At 38.5% G+C, this 19,099-nt stretch overlaps 1 protein-coding gene across 1 annotated transcript in view; it reads left to right on the forward strand.

Annotated features, from left to right (window-relative positions):
- Positions 1-3,542: 3,542 nt before the first annotated feature.
- Positions 3,543-19,099, forward strand: part of LOC110459576 — a 37,681-nt gene continuing 22,124 nt past the window's right edge. Inside the window, exons 1-4 of the mRNA XM_021511906.1 lie at positions 3,543-3,615; positions 4,474-4,705; positions 10,721-10,849; positions 15,166-15,299. Coding sequence (XP_021367581.1) covers positions 4,549-4,705; positions 10,721-10,849; positions 15,166-15,299 — 420 coding nt within the window. The 5' untranslated portion in view covers positions 3,543-3,615; positions 4,474-4,548. The remainder of the gene's footprint in view (positions 3,616-4,473; positions 4,706-10,720; positions 10,850-15,165; positions 15,300-19,099) is intronic.

A 19,099-nucleotide genomic window follows, 5' to 3' on the forward strand; every position in this document is an offset into this window, starting at 1 on the left:
GGATCCCAATTGATTAAAAAACAATAGTTCGATTCCCATTAATTACAATACAATAAATGTAGTTCGAATACAATAAAAAGTTCGATTCTAATTGATTACAATACAATAGTTCGATCCCCATTGATTACAATACAATATTTGGATTCCCATTGATTACAATACAATAGTTCGATCTCCATTGATTAAAATAAAACAGTTCGACCCCCCATTTATTACAATAAAATAGTTTCATATCCATTGATTAGAATACAATATGTGGTTCCCTATTGATTACAATACAACAGTTCGATCCCCATTGATTACAAAACAATAGTTCGGTCCCCTTTGATTACAATACAACAGTTCGATCTCCATTGATTAAAATAAAACAGTTCGACCCCCATTTATTACAATAAAATAGTTTCATATCCATTTATTAGAATACAATATGTGGTTCCCTATTGATTACAATACAACAGTTCGATCCCCATTGATTACAAAACAATAGTTCGATCCCCATTGATTACAATACAACAGTTCGATCCCCATTGATTACAAAACAATAGTTCGATCCCCATTGATTACAAAACAATAGTTCGGTCCCCATTGATTACAAAACAATAGTTCGGTCCCCATTGATTACAATACAATAGTTCGATCTCCATTGATTACAATACAACAGTTCTATCTCCATTTATTACAATACAATAGTTCGATTCCCATAGATTACAATACAATAGTTCGATTCCCATCGATTACAATACAACAGTGCTATCCCCATGTATTACTATACAAATGTTCGACCTCCAGTGATTACAATGCAATAGTTTGATTCTCATTTATTTCAATAGTTCGGTTCCCGTTTATTACAATACTATAGTTCGATCCCCATTGATTACAATAGTTCGGTTTCCGTTTAGTTTGAATTCTGTTATCATATACAATGCAATGACATGGAGTGACTCATAATTCCACTCGCGCGCGTAGTAAGAATCCCGTGTAACCGATACATAGATTTAACCGTGTCAGTCTACTACGTTTACTTCAATTCGATCTTATTTTGTAACCACTGCAAACATAAAGCAACACATTACACAAATAAAAACGGAGTCGGCATATTGATTATCATTTCACTCCACATTGTTGTTACAACATAATAATTATTGGAAAAATAAAACACGTCGACAGTCACACAAAGAATATATATGCTTCTGCTTCTAACGAAAAGGATAGCAAGTATGAGATTATGTCATATTGACGTTATCACATGCATAGGCCATTAAAATACCTATATGGAGGGAGAGGTAAAAACTAGCGAGATGTAGTTACGACCCGAAGCAGTTAAAATGGGGACCAAAGGAAACATCACGTTATGTAATTTAGTTTATAACAAACTATAGCTTCGGTAAGCACCAGAGTTATGTAAGTAAACTGTTAGATATAATCTTATAAAGCACCAGAGGGTTCTCTGAAGTATGAAATATATGTGGGCTGCAACAATAAACATTAAGTAAACAGTTAGTAAACATTTATTACCTCATGTATATATATACTTAGAATCTGACAATAAAACGGAAGCGTCATCAAATTTCTACAAGTTTTATTTCTTTAAACACCAATTATTTTTCTTTCTGATTACGAGGCCTTGTTCTAGCAGACAGACACAAATCCTTGTTCTACCTCATAGACATGAGCTCTTGTTCCATATCACAGACACGAGCTCTTGTTTCTTTTCATATAGACAAAATCTCATGTTTCATATCATACGAAAGTTCTTGTTCCATATCATAGACACGAGCTCTTGTTCAATATCATAGACATGAGCTTTTGTTCTATATCATAGACACGAGCTCTTGTTCCATATCATAGACATGAGCTCTTGTTCTATATCATAGACACGAGCACCTGTTCTATATCATAGACACGAGCTCTTGTTCCATATCATAAACACGAGCTCTTACTCTATATCATAGACACGAGCTCTTGTTCTATATCATAGGCATGAGCTCTTGTTCTATTTCATAGACTCGATACATTGTTCCGTCTCACGGACACTAGACTTTGTTCTAAGTAATAGGCACAAGACCTTGTTCTAACTCATAAACACGATACATTGTTCTATATCTCATAGACACGAGACATTGTTCTATACAATAAGCACGAGCTCTTGTTCTTTCTTTTATACTCGAGACCTTGTTCCTTCTCATAGATATGAGCGCTTGTCCTTTATACAGACACGATTTCTTGCAGTGACAAGAGCTAAGAAACCACAGTGGCGAGACATAAAAACTCATGACACTGCACGACAGAAAGCGAACGTTGATACTATGTGGCGTCAGTTTGAAAACAGACACCAATCGACTTGCCACTTGTAAATATTTTACTATCACACAGGAAATAAAGACTGATATTAAAAGTCGTTATCAGATTAACAGTCCAAGGCCAAAATAGATTAAGTTTGTTTCGCCCCTATCTCCAATATTTCCGACATTTGATATTTAAATGCAAAACAAAGATTCTATTTTAATACTTGTTCTAACAGAATTTGAAACTGACGACAGGAAGTCCGCGTGACAAATTTCAGGGAAACACAAAGGCTCTAGAAAGTTATTATATGCTTTCACTTTTGATAATATTCATAACGACATTCATGCATTTTCCTTGTTTATTTTGCACCAATGGCCTCTTCGTGACGATTATATACTAATGATGCCATTTCACTAATCGTCGCAGAACGCAGAAAAACACACAAAAGGAGAAGTGCTTAGGGGTCATTGGAAAAGACCAAAAAGACCCTTTGCTTCGACCATAGCATTTTAAAACATCTCTATATCTTCTCTGCCTCTACCATTTATTACAAGTTTGTGATTTCTGTTTGAAATCGATTATTGATTATTGATTTTCTATGAATAATCATCATATTATGGCAGCTATACCCAATTCAGATGACATTTACATCAGCTATGGAATTCGGTGTTCCTGTTGACATTAACAATGAATATGGAGAGGTGTCATTTAACTGACAAGATTCAAGGATCACAATAAACATTAAATCCGGAACTGGGCTATAAAAGTCATCACTTTAAGAAAATATACTCGTCAAATTAAAAGTTAACTATGCGGGCTTAAAAACACGCTTGACAAATATTAAGATTTTTTTTTTATATATATATAAATTAGACTAAACTGCTTGAATTTTTTATAATTTATCATAATATTGTAACTGATACACAGATTGGTCAAACGATCCTTGGATTAGAAGCCGGCTGTATATAAAACAAGTTGCGCCACCAAAAAAGCATAGCAGTCAAATGACCATCGTCGGATACCCACGGTTGATTTTGCTGCGGTACTAACTTATCATAATGAGTGAGTACCGAAGCGAAATCAACCGTGGGTATCCGACGTTGTCAAATGACAGGTATATAACAAGAAATAAAATATTTGAACTTGAGATTTGGCAAATTTAAAATATATCAAAGTGTTTGGAAATATACGTAAACAGATTGTTTCATTGTTCATTGATTAGGCCTAACTGATGAACGGCCATAACTTTGGAACTCTTTGGTGCCGGGATGATAATTGAGGGAGGACCTGTCTGCTGTGCCATATGTTGTTGGCGGGGATATCAGACTGGTACTTTATTATGTGTTTGTGGTCGCTCATAGTCTGCTTTGCAATCAGATAAACTGCTTAATTATTTTATATGTTTCTTTATGATTACGTGTCGTCTATTTGATATTATGAATAATTAGATAAGGCACTGATGAATCGTGATTAACCGTTACGCATGGTTAGATCATGTGATTAACGTTCACAATTCAAGTTTTATTCGAACTTTCAATTAGAGCTGTCATTTTCAGATAAGATTATTTATGTACTAAACCGCTGTTTTATGGCTGTTATGCCTATACCGTATAGCAATACCAACTACAGAACAGAGAAAAAACGTAAACCTAAAAAAACACTCTGACAGCGATTGAATACATTTTGAGTTATCTGGGTTGTTGTGTGTTTTAAAAAATTGGGTCATAAAATTCTCGCTACCACGAGGAGCTACTATCAATTCATCAACAACGATACGATAACTGTGTATGGAAGGTTATGAAATAAGATCATTGCAATGATAAAATTGTCCGTGCCACATTAAGTTGAATATACCGGCATAGATCTACATCCTACCACAGGAGCCTAAAATTCTGTCAAAAATTAATATAATATGCTTAAAAATTAAACATATTATAGGTACTTTTTGTATTACTGTTATTATTAATTTTTGACAGAATTTCAGACTCCAGAAAAATACTGAAGGTCCAAGTTTTCGAGTTTGGCTTCACACAGGGTTATGTGAAAATGAAAGTAGAAAAGAGGGAATCAAAGGGGAACAACTCTTATTTAAAAAGGGACGAATCCGCCATATTCAAAAGAATCATTTGGGGAGACTGCTTTGGTAAACAAATTAAGTTGTGCTGTTAATCTAGTTAATACTTTCAGATATAATCTAATGCAGCCAGTAACAGTCCTAAAGAAGTGTTTGTTGTCTGTGAAGATTCCATTTGGAGCGTCGTCATGAACTGGCTGCTGGCAGCGGCTGGATTGTTAACAATCTACACGTTACGTACGGTGCTTTGTCATACCATTACCACCGAGACGGGAGCAGGTTACCATTGCATGAACGTTACACAGGCCTTCCACCAACGAGGCACATCTGACGCGGACCAAACAGGTAGTAGATAAACAGTATTCAATCGGTTCGTTCACGTGGTCACTCCTNTTCGAGAGAAATTATGACTAAGGAATATTTGAAATTTGGGTTTGTTTTAAGGATGCTGTACCATGTATTCTCGAAGGAGTAGCCAACGAACTAATTATTCAACTCCCAACACCCCTAATGCTTTATAAATCTCGTCTGTTCCTCTTCCTCGTCACAACACGTTCAGAATCTGTATGCTGTTTTCACATATTTAGTGTCTGTAGTTCTCAAATTTTCAATCTGTGTGCTGTTTTCACTCTGGGAACCAAATGAACATTTCATTCAGTAGGCCCAGTTTAGATTATTTTAAATATGTTTTATTACAAAAGATACTAGGCTATATGAATGATTGGGCTCATTTTTTTTTTACCAAAATACAATTCATTTCAATTCAACTTTATAGCATTTGCATCTAAACAAAGTTACACTTTATGGATCGAACAGCAAATTAACACATTTTTTTTATATTAGCAAACAGGTAAGAACTATGCTCTGAATATAAAAATAATATTGAACTATTAAAGCACTTTGCAAGCCCGCGTTCAAGTTCAAAAGAGTTTTTAATGAAGAGACCCAAATCGCGCAAACGTTTTGGTTCATTTAATGAAAGTATCCTCTGTAAGTTTTTCACGTCATTTAAAGATGAAATTGATTTATTTTTTTCGAAAAATATTTTTCTTGTGTCATATTTTGTACGTACAATAAAAAAATGTACCTCGTCTTCTAGTGTTTACGGTTCTCACAAAGATGAAGTTACCTAGTAATTATTTTTAGGCTAGCTCAGCTTATTTCAATTTCAAGAATATGGGAAAAAAATATAGGTAAACGCAATGGATCTGTCTCGGGGATAGCCTATAACATTGGGATTTGCTCTTGTGCCCTCTATTATGGGACACAAAAGCGACCAAAACAAATCTGCTGCATCCATTGCAATATTTGGGATCTTTCTTTCTCCTAGCGTCTTGCTTGGCAACACCTCACTTTTGGCTTTAATGTTGATGTTTTAAGGCAATGGGTTCTGTCCCCAGGCTGGGACATACCTAAGTCCTTAAAAATGGCAGTTGTTAAAACTGGTTCACACGTTGTCAGTATAATGTGACCGGGTGGAATGCTGTGCTGGGTGCCTTCGGCAGGGTATTTCAATGAGATAGCACTATAAAGTCGGCATCAGATCCGCGCAATAACAAGGAGGCAAATACACTAACATAAGCTGTCTCCGGCACACGTACACATTATGTACACTTACACAACACAAATGGAGGCACGTCAAAAAATGACCTCAGCTGTTAATAGGACGTTAAACTATATTTTTTTTTTTAAGTTCAAGTTCTTTATTAACTTTGAGTCTTGCGACTCATCAGTGTAACACATATACATGATATATATATATATATATATACTTTCTCATAACATTGACAAATATCGAAAATACTAATAAATACACAGACGAGACAAAACACTCGGAGAGCATAACTACTTATGTTAATAAAGCTCTTCTTGAATTTGCAGCTTTAATGTATTTGGCCAATTTTGCTAATTCATTTGTGTTTTGTCCGTTAAATAACTGAATTAATTTAAACATGCTCGGTTTTTTACAATAGTACTTTTTTAAAATTTTCTCACGTAAATCAGAATAACAGGGGCATTTAAGAATAAAATGAAATTCATCTTCGACATCATCTATATCAAAAGCGGTACAGATTCTTAAAAGTCGCGGAATATTTTGATAACGACCTTTCTCTACATTTAAATTATGGGCTGAAAGCCGAATTTATAAAACCAAACCAAGCCAAATACTGCATGTAGTGTAAAGTGCGGATACATGTGATTAAGATTCCACCGTTCTACATGTTTTTTATAACACGTGTCCATCTTATTCCGTGAAACAATTGGCCAAGTGGTTTAGGCGTCTGACATTCTGCTACCACTAGCCCTCCACCATTGAGCCGCAGGTTCGAGGCCTACGTGGGGCAGTCGCCAGGTAGCGACCGTAGGTTGGTAGGTTTTTCTCTGGGAACTCCGGCTTTACTCCACCACCAAAACCTGGCACGCCCTTAAATGACCATAGCTGTTAATTAATAGGACGTTAAACACAAACAAACTAAACCGAACCAAATCCGTGTTCACTTAAACGCTTTGAATATTAAACAAAATAGTTTTTTGAGTTAGTAAGTTGGGAGGGAGGAAGAAGAGGAAGAGGTTGTGAAGTTAAGATAACTTAAAACCTGTCAATATTTTTTTACTAATTTCAATCAAGAAGGTCATCATTTAGAAAGATGTCTCGACAAGTCAATAGAATACCAAGACAACGAAGTAGTTGGGTACAAGTGACAATCTCAATAAGTGTATCAACATCATCACATTGCTTTTAAACATGATACTGTTTCAACTAACATTCATAATCGTCACGTTTTACAACGCGGAGTCTTGCTGACTCGCCCCAGGGCATACATGTAACAGTTATCAGAACTGTTTTATTTATTTGTACATGTAAACAATTAGTATCTGTTGAATTATTCTAAGTGCTGTTCATTCTAAATTATTTCTCTCCTGTTCTCATTTCCCGTTTATTTTGTTTGAGGATCAATTATTTCTTCGTGTCTCCTTTTGTTTTCAGATTTCTAAGATCAATATTGCGAGTCGTGACAATGCTGACAATTTAGGGTGACAATAACAAAGAGATAATTGCCGCGTATTGATTCCACATGTAATGTTAAGCATATTAATTAGGACGAAAGTGCCTCTAACTTTCCATCATTGCAATAATCAGTCTTTTTCCTTTCTGGCAGCGGTTTCTCTTTGAATGCAGAAAAATTTAAATGATGATAAAATCAACAAAATTAGACATTTTTCATTTGAACAGAAATTGGGTGTGCAGTTGATGGAGAATTTCCTCAATACAAAGGCGATGCTTTCTATGATCTGATGTGCAGGCTGTCAGAAGTTTGTAATATAAGTGGCAGACGTTTTGAGATATCTTTTTGCTGTGCATTTGGAAATTAAAATCAGGAAGTGTGTAGCAATACGCTGTCTCTGTCAGCTCCATTAGTTAGCAATCTGTACCCGATTTACGCCATTCAAACGCGCCCGGTATCGATACACGCCATTCAAACGCGCCCAGTATCGATACACGAACGAATATGTTCACTTTGTGTTTCTCTTTTATCTGTAACAGTAGTTTTCATCTCTGCTGTTTTATGTTAGATTTGATTTGACGTTCTGTTGTCGGTGTCCCGGCCCGAGGTCTGTCTCGGATGGACAATTATAGATGGACGTTATGACAAGCAGATGGCCAGTCGGAGACGTCCAGACTCTCGACGGTGCTGTCACATCTTTTGGTATCGTGAAATCACGTTTCCGCATGCACTAAATAACGCGCAATCTATGAAGTGCACGTGACCAATACGATCCTCAGACATTCTTGATTTACACATACATGCACACGTATACCTTTGAATATCCGCAACTGTATCTAAACATTACAAGTATTAAGGTTCATCCCTAATCACACTATTTTAAATCCATTAAGCTTTCTTCGTATTATTTCTTTATTTGATGTAAATTTATACAATTCATGAAGTAGTCAATCAGCAATGGTTATCTCATAAAGCTGATTTGAAAGGAATCTTTTGTGGGAGATTTAACTTTATATTAGGTTGATACATACGTAGAAAAGCATTCGGAACACCTCGGCCGATATTTCATCTTCGATTGACGAAACTGTAATCGGGGCGAGGTGTTTCGAATGATATGAAAGCCTAACAACAGATTTGTACTAAACAGGCGACAAAAAAAGTTCCAATACATTTTAAAGTACAAATCAGAGAGTAATGACAAATCTATACACTAATCTGGTAATACAGTAATTTCGTTACATGTAAATTTACATCGTGAGTTTAATCAAAACTACAAATTATATCTTGTGATCGATTTTTCCTTCAGTCCTAACTATTTTTGTGTGGTTCAGCATTGTCCTTACAGGCGATGCCCCATGTGGTAAATTTTCGATTCAATACATTCGCTGACTCGAAATACGATTTCCTCCCCAGAGGAATCAGTCTAAGTTTCTTTTATTTGTTTTGTGTGTGTTTTTTATGGATAATTCCAACGCAGTGTACTTATGTCACGTGACTCAGGATATATCGTCATAGAGTACTAACTACAAACTGAAATACTTACACTTCAGGGGAATAACCCCAAAACCATTTAAAAGAAAGAAAAAAAAACCACAGTTTACAGCGGACTTGAGGATGAAGAATGGGGTAATTGTGTACTCTCAAAGTGTTTTACGATGTGATCAATACATTCTTCCAACTTGTCTACGAATGAAAAATGACTTTAACAGCATAATTGGGTTTTAGTATATATTGTTAAGGAGTTTAGTGCAGAAATGTTTTAAGTAGAAACGCATTCATCTAACTTTAGGTCACAATTAGGACAAACAGCCTATAAGACCAGTTCACAAAACTAAGCTTCCCCGAAACGTTGTCTCAATAAAAAACAACATCGTAAAGGACAAACAAAGATAACTTTATACCGCTGACTGTTTGTCTCAATCTTTTGTTTATATATATATGAAGGGATCAATACAGAAAGATTACAAGCCACAAACCCATTGCCTGACGCTATGGCACACGTGTAAGTAAGGACAGAAACAGAAAAATCCAAGCTCCAACCTTATTATCTAACATTGTACTTCTACTACGAATACAAAAAAATGGACAAAAAGAGACAAATGCTATTCACTGTCACTTTTTGTCGAGTGCTGAACCGTAATACGAAGTTACAATCCCAAAGCCTATTGTCTAACGCTTTTTCACTAAAAACCAGGACAAGTAAAGACGGAAAAAAACTCGTACCTCATCGTCTTCCACTGTATGAAATTTACCAGAGATAGTATAGAGACGAATACACGCTCGAAACTCATAGTCTTTCACTATGTCTCAATTATCAGGGTCAAATAGAGATAAAAACAAGCTCGAAGCTCTTGTCTTCCCTGGTGCGACAATTAACATACAATCTCCGAATTCTTGGTCTTACACGTTCCAACTGTCGCCTTCTAGCTTCAAGCTAGAGGAAATTTCCTTTAGCTCAGTATTAGAGTGCTAGGAAGTCTGGGATCGCGGGTTCGATCCCAGGTGGAAGCACACTACTCTCTTTTCTGTTACAAATGATGTCCGAAGCCCTTCCTGTGGTGAGAGGGGGTTAGAACCTGTGTCTTTGTCTTACACTGTACCACAATTAGCAGGGACAAATAGAGGCGAGCACAACCTCCAAACCCATTGTTCGACACTAAACAATGATAAACAGGGACACATAGAGATAAATACAAGCTTTTAACTCCTACTTCTTGCTGACTCCTTACCCAACTCCTCGTCTAAAATACGAACTTTGAAGTCGTTGAACCAGACTTAATGTTTCGGTATTAAATGTTTGTCAATGCTTGCCTTCTTACCTAAGAGTTTATTAGATGAGTATGTTACGATCTAACAGTCCGGGGGTTGATGGGCGTAATTATATGTTAATGGGATGCGGAGGTTACGTTTTAGTTGGGTTATGATATAGTAAAAAAAGATCTGATGGCGGCTAATGACGGTATTTCAGATATTTCAGGATGATGTCTTTCTTGATGGCGGTTTTGCCTGGTCCCGTAGGTGACGCCATCACATGAGAAAAGTGCTCCAGAAACATGATGAAAAGTACCCGAAAGAATATCTTTGAAGACGCTTAAAAAGGGTTCAAACTTATAGATTCAAACGCGGTGACTGTGAATTTTTAGAAATGATTACTGCCGATTTTGCATGAGGATATTGGGAAATAGCACAGAAGGTAGTTGAACTTAGTATATATAAACATGCAGAACAAAAATCACTGTGTGTTATGAAATATAAATATATTGGACTACTATACCAGGTATGTCGGTTTACGTCTGCTTCCATTGTGTATTCAGTTTGGCGCCTTACAAGTCTTGCCATGTTTAATTTACAGACCTGGACCCTCACGAACACTGTGTGCCCTGCTTCTTCCCCCAGAACTGTCTGGACAATAACACGTGCGCCGAGGGGTCTTACGGCATCAGCTGTGAGAAATGTGACCACAGGGACTCCACCGAAACAGGTATATATAGACATTACTCATTTTACAACAATTCTGATTCATTGTTTTCCAACTGATCTTAATACATATTGCATGCCCGAATGAAAGCGCCCCGAGGGTGTGAATGTGTGAGGGAACTTGAGTACATGGAGAAAACCAACGGGGTTCAGTAACCCAATACTTTTGATATGCATTCGAGGAATCGAACCCCGGCCGTTTTGGTAAAAGGCGAATGCACTATCCACTGCGCCACCCGACCATCCCAAAACAGGTACAAACTACACGTGAACTAGGGAAACTGACAGAATCTGCTTCACTCATAATGAGTTACATGTGACACCTGTATGTGTGTGAGGTTGTACAGGTGCAAGTGGTCAAAGAAAAGCCCGAGGTTAACCGAGTGTTGTCTTGGATATTTATACCGAGGATGAACTCTATATCTATGTGACCATAACATACACAGTACCTGTGATCGCCATAGCTATAGATCTTTGATCTCAACATACCTATGACCTATGATCTCCATAGCTCTAGATCATTGATCTCCCCATGGACATATGACCTCCATAGCTCTAAATCTTTTATCTCAACATACCTGTGACCTCCATTGGGCTAGATATTTGATCTCAACATACTTGTGCCCTCGTTAGCTTTAAATAGTTTACCTCAACATAATCGTGACCTTCATAGCTCTAGATCATTACCCTCGACATACCTGTGACCTCCATTGGGCTAGATAATTGACCTCAACATACCTATGACCTCAGTAGCTGTAGACATTTAACCTCATTATAACTGTGCCTTTCATGGCTCTAGATCTTTGACCTCACCATACCTTTGACCTCTATAGGTCTAGACCTTTGACCTTGTGATACCTTCGACCTCAATAGCTATAATATATCTTTGACCTCAACATACTTGTGACCTCCATAGCAATAGGTCTTTGATCTCAACATACCTGTGACCTCTATAGCTCTAGATATTTGACCTCAACATACATGTGACCTCCATATCGCTACAACCTCCATATTCAATGTATCTCTATGACCTACTTATCCCTCGTGCCAACATATCAATGTAACCCTTTATATTTCTTTAATTTCCGTTTTAATGTAACACCTTAACTCTGTAACTTCCGTGTCGCTATGACCTTCATATCTCTGTTGTGACCTTTCGGTGCCCTCCAAAAGTTTTTATGTATCTCTATACTGAGTGAAGTGTGAATATCTAAATGTTATCAATGGACTGAGAATGACGTCTAGTCAAAACAGTTGACATAACTCATACCCATCTGCATGATGACATTAGCGTCATAACATGGATAAAGTGACATTAAGTTTAAAGCTTTTTAGCTATGATAGACGAAAAATAAATTAAAGAAGACAAAGCGATCGAAAAAGAATAGTGGTCCACCCAACAGCTCCCGCAGTTTAGAGATATAATCAGCTTTGACAACCAAACTCTGGTATAAATTGGGTTACTGTTGTATCTCATTGGTTTCCACTGCAAAGACGATAAACCAAAATTAATCCCGAGGCATTCCAAAAGAGAAGACAATCGGAATACCTCTAGTTTAATTAGGGTAAGCAGGATTTAAATAAAATCAGCGGTGTACACCAGAGTGCCGTCAATTTGAGTTTATGAGTTTATAATGTACGGTAACCCTGTTACGTTAAGGCTAGGACCTGTTTCTACCACAAATAAAATAATGACGAAGTTAAACGCCTTCAAGATATTGACCTGAAGTAAAATTAAACTAGCGTTTATTTGAAAATATAACCCGATTAATGATCATTCTTTGCGTAGTGCCAATCAGGGAATACAACTGGGGGCAATGAAATCATTAGATCTGATTTAATTTTGATATCCATTAAACTTAATGTAGTTTTTATTTACAGCAAAATTTAATAATGAAAAATAAAAAAAAATAAACATTTTTTTAAAAAGGCTACGTTTAAGCAAGTTTGGATTGCCCAATCACAAGATTGATTCTTGTAAAATCTTTAAGAGAACTCAGCGGTTCTTCGGCGACAGTAGAACACAGTTAAATTTCTAGCACGGTGGTAATTATAACAACATAATTATATGTTCCTTTATCATTTATCATTAGTAATCGAAATCCTCTATGGAGTATCAATGATTTAAAATAAAAAGGTATACATTTTGTCGGAAGTCACAAATACATTTGCAAATGTTTAAATTCGATGCCACACTTGGTTTAAGTTCACAGGACCTGTACCTTAGAATATGATGGATTTTACAAATTCCTTTGTTTGCTGTACACTAAAAAAGTAACATTCAAAAATAGACATTTGCTATTTGAACATTTTCACACTACCAATTATAATGTCAGAATTGATCCGAATATTCGCTGATCCAACCTGATTCCACATGTTAATGTTTATACGTGTATTTTGTAAACGTAAAAATACCGGATATTTATATCTTTTATAGTTGACACATGTTTACTTTAGTGATTTGACACATGTATACTTTGGTGGTTTGACACATGTTTACTTTGGTGGTTTGACACCTGTTTACTTTGATGGTTTGACACCTGTTTACTTTGATGGTTTGAGACATGTTTACTTTGATGGTTTGACACATGTTTACTCTGATGGTTTGACACATGTTTATTTTGATGGTTTGACACATGTTTACTTTGTTGGTTTGACACATGTTTACTTTGATTGTTTAACACCTGTTTACTTTAATGGTTTGACACCTGTTTTGCTTTGATTGTTTGACACATGTTTACTTTGATTTTTTGACACATGTATACTTTGATGGTTTGACACATGTTTACTTTGATGGTTTGACACATGTTTACTTTGATAGTTTGACACATGTTTAATTTGATGGTTTGGCACATGTTTACTGTAGAGTTTGACACATGTTTACTTTGATGGTTTGACACATGTTTAATTTGATGGTTTGACGCATGTTTACTGTAGAGTTTGACACATGTTAACTTTGATTGTTTGATACATGTTTAATTTGATGGTTTGACAAATGTTTTCTTTAATGGTTTGACACATGTTAACTTCGATGGTTTGACAACTGTTTACTGTTTGGTTTGACAACCTGTTTACTTTGATGGTGTGACACCTGTTTACTTTGATTGTTTGACACCTGTTTACTTTGTTTTTTTGACACATGTATACTTTGATGGTTTGACACATGTTTACTTTGATGGTTTCACACCTGTATACTTTGATGGTTTGACACATGTTTACTTTGGTGGTTTGACACCTGTATACTTTGATGGTTTGACACCTATTTTCTGTATGGTTTGCCACATGTATACTTTGATGGTTTGACACATGTTAACTTTATGGATTAACACACGCTTATTTTATGGTTTGACACATGTTAACTTTGATGGTTTGACACATGTTTACTTTTATTTTTTGACACATGTATACTTTGATGGTTTGACACATGTTTACTTTGGTGGTTTGACACCTGTATACTTTGATGGTTTGACACCTATTTTCTGTATGGTTTGCCACATGTATACTTTGATGGTTTGACACATGTTTACTTCGATGGTTTGACACATGTTTATTTTATGGTTTGACACATGTTAACTTTATGGCTTGACACATGTTAACTTTATGGATTGTCACATGCTTAATTTATGGTTTGACATATATTAATTCAATTGTTTGACACATTCCTATTTTTCATCTTTATAATGACAATGTATAAAGGATCTTAAATGAGTTTTCATTTCATATGAGATTTTATGAAACGAGTCTTAAGATACTTTTTATCACATAATTCAGAAAACTAACATTTTGACAGGTTTTAAAGCCAAATTGTAGAGGGCTTAATCGAACGGAGACAGCCATTTTGTTGCGCCATTCATAATTTATGACATCACGTCATTGTCAATATAATGACGTCACAATCGATTTCTGACTGGCACAGCCAATGGAAAACGCTCCAGGGATAAGGGTGTGTGACATGTACGGTGTGAGGGTGTGTTTAGGTGTCAGTTTGGTAAGTCAGTTGTGGAGGTTGTGTTTGATGGCGATTGTTGGGAGTGGATGTATGTTGTCAAGTGTTAGTTGGAGAATGTTCGTTTTTCATGTTATGCTTATGAATTAGACCATTGTTTTTTTAGCTTAATTGTAATTGACTAAAGCTGAAGTGTTCCATCATCAAACACTCCTGTGTAAATGTCAGACAAACGAAGTTATTGAAAAAGTAAATATAGAAAAGCAATCAAGGTACGGTAATACATCAGCTGTTTACTCTATACAGAAATATAACGATATATGAAGTAATTATATATCATAGCGTTTGGTTTGGATTTTCTTTACCCTCTTTAGAGTACCATCGTGTTGGAAACCACTGCGTGAGGTGTCTGTCCGGACCCTGGTCGGCCTTGATCTTCGGTGTGTTCGTCCTCATCCTGGTTCTTATCTCCCTGATCAACGGTTTCACTGTGTCTGTTTGTACTAAGGTCAGTCCTCAAACATATCTAACCTCCTATCGCTCTTACAAGTGTACCTAGCACCAATCCTACAAGTGTACCTAGCACCAAGCCTACACGTGTACCTAGCACCAATCCTACAAGTGTCCCTAGCACCAATCCTCCACGTGTACCTAGCACCACTCCTACACGTGTACCTCACACCACTCTAACATGTGTACCTAGCACCACTCCTACACGTGTACCTCACACCACTCCTACACGTGACCAATCCTACACGTGTACCTAGCACCAACCCTCAAGTGTTCCTAGCACCAATCCTACAAGTGTACCTAGCACCAAGCCTACACGTGTACCTAGCACCAATCCTACACGTGTACCTAGCACCAACCCTCAAGTGTACCTAGCACCAATCCTACAAGTGTACCTAGCACCAATCCGACTAGTGTACCTAGCACCAATCCGACTAGTGTACCTAGCACCAATCCTACAGGTGTACCTAGCACCAATCCTAAAAGTGTACCTAGTACCAATCCTATACGTGGCCCTAGCACCAATCATACACGTGTACCTAGCACCAATCATACACGTTTACCTAGCACCAATCCTACACGTGTTCCTAGCACCAATCCTACAAGTGTACCTAGCACCAATCCTACACGTGTACCTAGCACCAATCCTAAAACTGTACCTAGTACCAATCCTATACGTGTACCTAGCACCAATCATACACGTGTACCTAGCACCAATCCTACACGTGTACCTAGCACCAAGCCTAAAACTGTTCCTAGTACCAATCCTATACGTGTACCTAGCGCCAATCATACACGTGCACCTAGCACCAATCCTACACGTGTACCGAGGACCAATCCTACAAGTGTACCTAGCACCAATCCTACACGTGTACCTAGGACCAATCCTACAAGTGTACCTAGCACTAATCCTACTAGTGTACCTAGCACCAATCCTACACGTGTACCTAGCACCAATCCCACACGTGTACCTAGCACCAATCCTACACGTGTATTACACACCACTCCTACACGTGTACCTCACACTACTCTAACACGTGTACCTAGCACCAATCCTACACGTGTATCACACACCACTCCTACACGTGTACCTCACACCACTCTAGCACCAATCCTACACGTGTACCTAGCACCAATCCCACACGTGTACCTAGCACCAATCCTACACGTGTATCTCACACCACTCCCACACGTGTACATCACACCACTCCTACACATGTACCTAACATCAATCCTACACGTGTACCTCACACCACTCTAACATGTGTACTTAGCACCACTCCTACACGTGTACCTCACACCACTCCTACACGACTTAGCATCAATCCTACACGTGTACCTAGCATCAACCCTACACGTGTACCTAGCATCAACTCTTCACGTGTACCTCACACCACTCTAACACGTGTACCTAGCATCAATCCTACACGTGTAACTAGCATCAATCCTACACGTGTACCTAGCACCAAGCCTACACGTGTATTACACACCACTCCTACACGTGTACCTCACACTACTCTAACACGTGTACCTAGCACCAATCCTACACGTGTATTACACACCACTCCTACACGTGTACCTCACACTACTCTAACACGTGTACCTAGCACCAATCCTACACGTGTACCGAGCACCAATCCTACACGTGTACCTAGCACCAATCCTAAAACTGTACCTAGTACCAATCCTATACGTGTACCTAGCACCAATCATACACGGGTACCTAGCCCCAATCGTACACGTGTACCTAGCACCAATCCTACACGTGTAACTAGCATCAATCCTACACGTGTACCTAGCACCAATCCTTCACGTGTACCTAGCACCAATCCTACACGTGTACCTCACACCACTCTAACATGTGTACTTAGCACCAGTCCTACACGTGTACCTCACACCACTCCTACACGACTTAGCATCAATCCTACACGTGTACCTAGCATCAATCCTACACTTGTACCTAGCATCAATCCTACACGTGTACTTAGCATCACTCCTACACGTGTACCTAGCACCAATCCTACACGTGTAACTAGCATCAATCCTACACGTGTACCTAGCACCAATCCTTCACGTGTACCTAGCACCAATCCTACACGTGTACCTCACACCACTCTAACATGTGTACTTAGCACCAGTCCTACACGTGTACCTCACACCACTCCTACACGTATACCTCACAACACGTGTACTTAGCATCAATCCTACACGTGTACCTATCACCAATCCTACACGTGTACCTAGCACCAATCCTTCACGTGTACCTAGCACCAATCCTACACGTGTACCGAGCACCAATCCTACACGTGTACCTAGCACCAATCCCACAAGTGTACCTAGCACCAATCCTACAAGTGTACCTAGTACCAATCCTACAAGTGTCCCTAGCACCAATCCTACAAGTGTACCTAGCACCAATCCTACACGTGTATCTAGCACCAATCCTACACGTGTACCTAGCCTCAATCCTACACGTGTACTTAGCATCAATCCTACACGTGTACCTAGCATCAATCCTACACGTGTACCTAGCATCAACTCTTCACGTGTACCTCACACCACTCTAACATGTGTACCTAGCATCAATCCTACACGTGTACCTAGCATCAATCCTACACGTGTAACTAGCATCAATCCTTCACGTGTACCTAGCATCAATCCTACACGTGTACTTAGCATCAGTCCTACACGTGAACATAGCACCAATCCTACACGCGAACCTAGCATCAATCCTACACGCGTACCTAGCATCAACTCTTCACGTGTACCTCACACCACTCTAACATGTGTACCTAGCACCAATCCTACACGTGTACCTCACACCACTCTAACATGTGTACCTAGCACCAATCCTACACGTGTACCTAGCACCAAGCCTACACGTGTACCTAGCACCAATCCTACACGTGTACCTAGCACAAATCCTACACGTGTACCTAACATCAATCCTACACGTGTACCTAGCATCAATCCTACACGTGTACCTCACACCACTCATACACGTGTACCGACACTCATACACAAGTACCTAACATTACTCCTACACCTGTATCTCACACCACTCTAACATGTGTACCTCACACCACTCCTACACGTGAACCTCACACCACTCCTACACGTGTACCGACACTCATACACAAGTACCTAACATTACTCCTACACCTGTATCTCACACCAATCCTACACGTGTATCTCACACCACTCCCACACGTGTACATCACACCACTCCTACACATGTACCTAACATCAATCCTACACGTGTACCTCACACCACTCTAACATGTGTACTTAGCACCACTCCTACACGTGTACCTCACACCACTCCTACACGTATACCTCACACCACTCCTACACGTGTCCCTCACACCACTCCCGCACGTGTATCTCACACCACTCCTACACGTGTACCTCACACCACTCCTACACGTGTACCTCACACCACTCCTACACGTGTACCTAACATCAATCCTACACGTGTACCTAGCACCAATCCTACACGTGTATCACACACCACTCCTACACGTGTACCTCACACCACTCTAACACGTGTACCTAGCACCAATCCTACACGTGTACCTAACATCAATCCTACACGTGTACCTAGCATCAATCCTACACGTGTACCTACCACCAATCCTACACGTGTATCACAAACCACTCCTGCACATGTACCTAACATCACTCCTACACGTGTACCTCACACCACTCTGACATGTGTACCTAGCACCACTCCTACACGTGTACCTCACACCACTCCTACACGTATACCTCACACAACTGCAACACGTGTACCACACA

This window comes from Mizuhopecten yessoensis, unplaced genomic scaffold, assembly GCF_002113885.1.
Source record: "Mizuhopecten yessoensis strain PY_sf001 unplaced genomic scaffold, ASM211388v2 scaffold10115, whole genome shotgun sequence".
Classification (NCBI taxonomy): domain Eukaryota; kingdom Metazoa; phylum Mollusca; class Bivalvia; order Pectinida; family Pectinidae; genus Mizuhopecten; species Mizuhopecten yessoensis.